The sequence below is a fragment of the Bison bison genome, unplaced genomic scaffold (genome assembly GCF_000754665.1).
Source record: "Bison bison bison isolate TAMUID 2011002044 unplaced genomic scaffold, Bison_UMD1.0 scf7180017864485, whole genome shotgun sequence".
NCBI classification, from domain to species: Eukaryota; Metazoa; Chordata; class Mammalia; order Artiodactyla; family Bovidae; genus Bison; species Bison bison.
Genome location: NW_011495045.1, coordinates 5,780,202 through 5,787,906, shown reverse-complemented (window position 1 = coordinate 5,787,906; position 7,705 = coordinate 5,780,202). Strand labels below are relative to the sequence as shown.

Here is a 7,705-nt window from a genome sequence, read left to right as displayed (position 1 = left end):
CTAAAATGGACATTACTGAAACCACTGACAAAACCTGAATGGGTTCTGTGGATTAGATGATACCAATTCCATTAATGCTAACTTCATGATTTGATGGTTTCTTTCCAGATATGTGAGAAAATTTCCTTGCTGACAGCAATTACAAACTAAAGTGCTCTGGGGTCATGGGGCCTCATACTGGCAATTTACTCTCAAATGAAAATAAAAGAAATTCCTCAACTTCTGAAAATTTCTAAAGAAAAAATGTTTAACAAAGTTTGGAAAATAAACATTAGTATTCCTCCCCAGTCTTTACTATCACACACACACACAAAAATTCTCTACTTTTCTAGTTGTTCAAGACAAAAATTTTGGGACAGCCTTAATTCCTCTTATTCCTTCTTTCTACATTCACGCCTGGATCAGCAAATCCTGTTAGCTTTTCTTTTTTTTTTTTTGTTGAAAACATATAGTTTAATTTTTCAAACAATCTAATTTGAACCAAAACACTATTTCTAAGACTTGTTCATTCCATCTGGTAAGGGAAATAAACTGAATCCAAATTTAGATTATAGCTCAGGTTAATTTTTAACTCAGAACAATTTTTATTAGAATGCAACTTTTAAATTTTTCTCTCAAGGGAACAACAGAGCCATAAACACTACCAAATAATGAATTATCTTTGAAGTTTCATGTATTTGAACCAGATGTGGCTCATACTACTGATGGTCCCTTGTCGTAAGTTTGTTCCTTCTCCATAATCTTCAATTCAAGCTAAAATCACTACTGAAAAGTCAGATTAACGTATTATTTTCATAATAATACGGCAAGGAAAATATTCCTGGAATATATCGAGTGTCACTTGTGCGCCATGTAATAATGAACATTTAGAAACAGATTCCACATTGAAAGACCTAAATTTCAGGGAACAGTTCTGCATATTACATTTTATAAGGAGGATCAGATTTGCTAATAGTCATAAACAATTCCAAATTTATTATTAAGTCACATCAATTCCATAGAAAGTCTAGAACTGCAATAATGTTTCTAATTCATTTTTATTATCCTGAATATCACCACCCCCCACCCCCCTACAGAAAGGCAAATTGTAAGAAAATGGAAAATAAATATTTAGGCTGATAAGGTAGCAAACAACCTAAATAATCTTTTTCTCTCTGACAGGATTTTAGGGTTTTCTTATTTTACATGAGACAACATTGGGGTGGAAAAACATAGAACACTTCTTTTTGTACACATTTAACATTTTCCACTTTATCCAAGTAGAAATGACCAGTTTGTTCCAGTCATCATCTTTTATCACTCCAAACTGTCCACTAGTGTATCTCTCCCCTTTTTCTTTTCAGATACAACTTGATGATAAATGGACTTTGGCACATATCTCACTAGGAACCATATTTACATATATACACTTATTCCATTCCACAGTTACTTGATACAAGTTTTTCAAGTATTTAAGTAATAAATCCTAGTAATTTAGTTCATTTGCAAGTAACCACTAGTTAATTTTACAGGAAAAATTCTACTTTCACAAGTTCACTCTGTTAAATTCTATAAGCATATTCTTTTATTTGAGGCAATTATAGAATTCTGCTCTCACAATGACACATTTAAATAGATACACACACAAATTCTCACTTATACCAAGGAGCTGGTTCATATTTATATCTTCATCTCAAGAGGAGAAAACAACCATTTCTGAATTCATAGAAAAACAACAAAGAACAGCTGGTTGAACAGTCCTATGAAAATGCTGACTTTTAAAGTTTTCTCATATTTTCCTTCAAGTTCTCCATGCTTCTTATCCATGATAAACCAAGATTTATGTAACAGAAAATTTTTAACTAGGTTTAAATTCCAAAATCAAGTTTCAGTTCAAATCCTTTCTCCAAATGAAGTAGTTTTCCTGACTTCTCTTTTCTCAAATCTAATCAAAACATTTGAGTTAATTAAATTTCAAAACCTCAAGGTCTCATCAAGGTTACTTTTATGTGCCTGTCTCAATAGGGAACCACAATTCTACCTCTGCATTTCCAGTGGAAGGACTTACCACCAAAGGGCTATGCCATAGGCCCCTTGACCTGGAGTACACAGCTTAAAATCTGGTGTTTATTAAATGTGCACAATATTGGGATGTATTGGCATTTTAAAAAATTTGTAATGCCCATTACAAATAACTTATCTGGACAGACTCAAAAATAACTGATTAACCTTAAAATAAAAAGAGAACCACCGTTTAATGACATATTAATACCTTGGTAAGAATGAAACAGTGTGACCTAGGCGAGTCTAGACATTCTTGGATTAATTATAACAACATGGTGATAGGTTTTTCAAGGTACTTTCTAAACTCAGCAAGCCACTGGGCTCCAACTGCTCCGTCGACAACCCGATGATCACAACTGAGTGTAACAGACATCATGCTGGCCACATCAAATCTAGAAAAAGATTAAAAAAATATTATTAGGTATTCTAAAAGCAATCACTAGATGTTAGCTAGTAACCAGCCCAAATGCCAGCTCCTAACTTACAATCCCAACCAGGTAACATTATTTTTCTCCTACTCTTCATGGGTTGTACATCTCTAGCTCAAATCAATAGTTTGAAGAAACAGACCAAACAACCATCTGAAGGATACAGGTCAGGAAACAACAGCCCACAGGCCAAATCCCACCAAACACAGATTCACTGGAATACATTTTTGTATTGGCTGTGCCTGCTTTCATACCACAATCGCCGAGTATCTGCAATAGCAACTGTGTGACCCAGAAAAAATAAAACATTTACTAACTGGCTCTTTAAGAAAAATTATGTTGACCCCTGACCTAGAGTAAATAAGACTTCCCATCTCAAATAGCAAAATAAGAAGAGTTGGTGCCCTGAGAAACTTCACTCTGTGCTTACATCTAGCTCTGTGTGAAGCTCCAGTATGCCATGCCAATAATTATAAAACCTAAGACTCAAAGCCAGGGATACTGTAATGAAAGTAAGTTTACAACTCCCTCTCCACTTTGGCACTTACCCTTTTTCATTATCTGCTGGAACCAGTCTATCCTCTGAAGCACCAATTGCCAAAATACATGCTTGAGGTGGGTTTATAATAGCAGAGAAGTTCTTAATCCCAAACATTCCTAAATTTGAGATCGTAAAAGTGCCACCCTAAAGGGAAAAAAAAAAATTTAAAAACAGATCATGGTAACTGCTTGTCAATATAAATCAGAAAAAATGACAAATGTTTTGTGAAAAGACCTTAAGATGTTTTACTTTAAGAAGGGATTCTTAGCAACATGGATGAACCTAGAGATTATCAAACTAGGCAAGTCAGAAAGAGAAAGACAAATACGGTATCATTTATATGTGCAATATAAAATATGACACAAGTGAACTTATCTACGAAACAGAAATAGACTCTCAGACATAGATACAGACTCATGGTTGCTAAGGTGGGGGGGGAGAGTTCAATTGCGAGTTTGGAATTAACAGACACAAACTATTAGATACAGGATGGATATGCAACAAGGTCCTACTGTGTAGCACAGGGAACTATATTCAATATCCTGTGACAAACCATAATGGAAAAGAATATGAAAAAGAATGTATGCTGCTGCTGCTGCGTCGCTTCAATCGTGTCCGACTCTGTGCGACCCCATAGACGGCAGCCCACCAGGCTCCCCGTCCCTGGAATTCTCTAGGCAAGAACACTGGAGTGGGTTGCCATTTCCTTCTCCAATGCATGAAAGTGAAAAGTGAAAGTGAAGTCGCTCAGTCGTGTCCGACTTACAGCGACCCCATGGACTGCAGCCTACCAGGCTCCTCTGTCCATGGAATTTTCCAGGCAAGAGTACTGGAGTGGGGTGCCATTGCTAGACATGTATAACTGAGACACTCTGCTGTACAACAGAAATTAACACATTGTAAATCAAGTATACTTCAATAATGTATTTTCTAAAAGAAGGACTCAACTACCATTAAAAAAGGAAAATGGTAAGTATATGAGGTGACAGATACGTTAATTACCTTGTCACGATCACAGAGTATACATATATCAAAACATCAAGTTGTACACCTTATATATACAATTTCTATTTACTAATTACACATAAAGGTGAAAGGGAAAAAAAAGAAAAGACTGAATGGGGTACACTTTTCTGAAAACACACAACCATAGCAACATGAAGACAAGTCAGTTGTGTGGCTTTTGCACACTACTTGAAAATGTTTTTTTCAGCTTGTGATAGATTACTCAATTTTTCTTTATTTTCAAGACCTTCTGTCAGTGAGAACACAAGGCAGAATCAAAAAGTGGAAAATGCAATAAAAGCAAAGGCCAACTTTAAAAACAATGCAATTCACTAAAATAGCATAGTAACATTCATAAAGTAAATACATAATACCTTACCTGGAACTCATGTGGTTGTAGTTTACCCTCTCGTGCTTTGGTTGCTAGAGAAACAACGTCATTAGCAATGGTTTCCAGTCCTTTTATATGTGCATTAAATACAATAGGTGTGATGAGTCCTGCAGGAGTACTGACTGCAACACTGATATCAACAACATGATTTCTATTTAAAAAGAAAAAAAGAAAAGTAAAACTCAATAATCATCAACTGTTAAGAGTCTGTGTCAGGTTAAGCAAGAATAGCGGTATTCAATCTGTGTTACTTTTTAGCCAGGGAGATCTTGCCTGGTTTTTCAATTTTGCTATGCCCTCTCTCAGACCTGCACTTTTATTTTTTTAGACTTGCACATTTTAAAAATGAATGAGCAATGTGTCCGTAGATTGGCTTCACTTGTACTCACTAACTACCCCTTATCGGCACTGACCAACATCATGAACATAATTGGGGGAAAAACATTCAGCATCCAGTGAGAACTGAAAAGAACTCCTTAGATTTACGAGATGAAGAGGACTGGCCAGAGCTTCGTCTGCAAGCAGAGCCTGAGCGGATAAAAGGAAGACTGAAGGGAAAGAACTGCACGGGGGCAGAAACAGGGGTGCCCGCATGGTAGGGAGGTAGTGCTGTCTCAGAACGTAAAAGCGGGACTCCTAATCTTCTCTATGCTACAGACACCGTTGCATTTGGGCCCCTTCCAGAACTTTTAAACACAAGAAACAAAATACTTAAAAAAAGAAAAAAGAAAAAAAACCCAAACAAAATATACTGAAATTCAGTTACTGAACTATTCAAAAAACAAAACTGTGATATATGTGCTTCAAAAATCTTGCAGCAGATCTAATTATGGCTATGCTTTTGAAGTAGTGATATATTTTAAGACATCCATAACAACTACAATGCATATGAAAACAACTCGATTTTATTTGGTTATCAGAACAAGTATTAAAACACCTCTTTGATTTGTTCTCTATAATAGGAGAAAATGCTAAATTTCACACTGAAAGTAAAAATCTCTTAAGTCATGTCCAACTCTTTGCGACCCCATGAACTACACAGTCCATGGAATTCTCTAGGCCAGAATACTAGAGTGGGTAGCCTTTCCCTGTTCCAGGGGATCTTCCCAACCCAGGGATCAAACCCAGGTCTCCCACATTGTAGGCAGATTCTTTACCAGCTGAGCTACAAGGGAACCCCAAGAATCCTGGCATGGGTAGGCTATCCCTTCTCCAGCACATCTTCCTGACTGAGGAATTGAACTGGGGTCTCTTGCAATGCAGGCACACTCTTTACCAACTGAGCTATCAGGGAAGCCCAAATATCACAATAAAGATTTTTTAAAAAGAATGATATTCCCCCCCCAACCAAGTTTCCAAACTCCTGAACTGTATCATGATCTCCATAGGGGTTGTCTGTGTAAGGGCCCCTGCTAAAGTGTTCTGCAATTAAGAAAAAAGTTAACAAATGTTGGCAAGGAAGAAAAGGGTGAGAAAGCATAAATTATAAATTGTTGGTGAGAATGCATTAATAAACTGGTGCAACCACTATAGGAAGAGAGTATGGAGGTTCCCTAAAAAAGTAAAATAGAACTATTATATGATCCGGCTGCGCCGACCGGCGCACCCTAAAGCGCCGGCGGCTGCACCGGGAGGATCCCATGCTGAAGGGCGGCGGCTAAGAGGAGTTACCCCACGTCCGAGGTCAGGGGCAGCAGCTGAGAGTACCAGACTGCGACGGCGCAGGAACTGCCGAGAGGAGCTACCCCGCGTCCGAGGTCAGGCGGGGCGGCCGAGAGGAGACACCCAGCATCTGAGGTCAGGGGGGGCGGCCGGGAAGAGCTATCCAACGCGGGCGTGGAGCCATGGCAGCGGGGGGTGCAGGAAGGCCTAGAGGAGCTATCCCACGTTGAAGGTCAGGAGGGGCGGCGGTGAGGAGATACCCCTCGTCCAAGGTAAGGAGCAATGGCTGCGCTTTGCTGGAGCAGCCGTGAAGAGATACCCCAGCCCAAGGTAAGAGAAACCCAAGTAAGACGGTAAGTGTTGCAAGAGGGCATCAGAGGGCAAACACATTGAAACCATACTCACAGAAAACTAGTCAATCTAATCACACTAGGACCACAGCCTTGTCTAACTCAGTGAAACTAAGCCATGCCCGTGGGGCAACCCAAGATGGGCAGGTCATGGTGGAGAGGTCTGACAGAATGTGGTCCACTGGAGAAGGGAATGGCAAACCACTTCAATATTCTTGCCTTGAGAACCCCATGAACAGTATGAAAAGGCAAAATGATACGATACTGAAAGAGAATCTCCCCAGGTCAGTAGGTGCCCAATATGCTACTGGAGATCAGTGGAGAAATAACTCCAGAAAGAATGAAGGGATGGAGCCAAAGCAAAAAGAATACCCAGCGGTGGATGTGACTAGTGATAGAAGAAAGGTCCCATGCTGTAAAGAGCAATATTGCATAGGAACCTGGAATGTCAGGTCCGTGAATCAAGGCAAATTGGAAGTGGTCAAACAAGAGATGGCAAGAGTGAATGTCGACATTCTAGGAATCAGCGAACTAAAATGGACTGGAATGGGTGAATTTAACTCAGATGACCATTGTATCTACTACTGCAGGCAGGAATCCCTCAGAAGAAATGGAGTAGCCATCATGGTCAACAAAAGAGTCCAAAATGCAGTACTTGGATGCAATCTCAAAAACGACAGAATGATCTCTGTTTGTTTCCAAGGCAAACCATCCAATATCACAGTAATCCAAGTCTATGCCCCAACCAGTAACACTGAAGAAGCTGAAGTTGAACGGTTCTATGAAGACCTACAAGACCTTTTAGAACTAACACCCAAAAAAGATGTCCTTTTCATTATAGGGGACTGGAATGCAAAAGTAGGAAGTCAAGAAACACCTGGAGTAACAGGCAAATTTGGCCTTGGAATACGCAATGAAGCAGGGCAAAAACTAATAGAGTTTTGCCAAGAAAATGCACTGGTCATAACAAACACCCTCTTCCAACAACACAAGAGAAGACTCTATACATAGACATCACGAGATGGTCAACACCGAAATCAGATTGATTATATTCTTTGCAGCCAAAGATGGAGAAGCTCTATACAGTCAACAAAAACAAGACCAGGAGCTGACTGTGGCTCAGACCATGAACTCCTTATTGCCAAATTCAGACTGAAATTGAAGAAAGTAGGGAAAACCACTAGACCATTCAGGTATGACCTAAATCAAATCCCTTATGATTATACAGTGGAAGTGAGAAATAGATTTAAGGGCCTAGATCTGATAGATAGAGTGCCTGATGAAC

The 7,705-nt window shown here is 39.1% G+C and overlaps 1 protein-coding gene and 1 pseudogene across 1 annotated transcript in view; one reads left to right on the top strand and one right to left on the bottom strand.

Annotated features, from left to right (window-relative positions):
• Nucleotides 1-440: 440 nt before the first annotated feature.
• DLAT (dihydrolipoamide S-acetyltransferase) overlaps nt 441-7,705 on the bottom strand; it is a 34,968-nt gene continuing 27,703 nt past the window's right edge. Inside the window, exons 13-15 of the mRNA XM_010862882.1 lie at nt 4,397-4,559; nt 3,020-3,156; nt 441-2,435 (exon numbers count right to left, since the gene is read on the bottom strand). Of these exons, the coding sequence (XP_010861184.1) occupies nt 2,306-2,435; nt 3,020-3,156; nt 4,397-4,559 (430 nt within the window). The 3' untranslated portion in view covers nt 441-2,305. The remainder of the gene's footprint in view (nt 2,436-3,019; nt 3,157-4,396; nt 4,560-7,705) is intronic.
• Nucleotides 5,001-7,705, top strand: part of LOC105005065 — an 8,351-nt pseudogene continuing 5,646 nt past the window's right edge.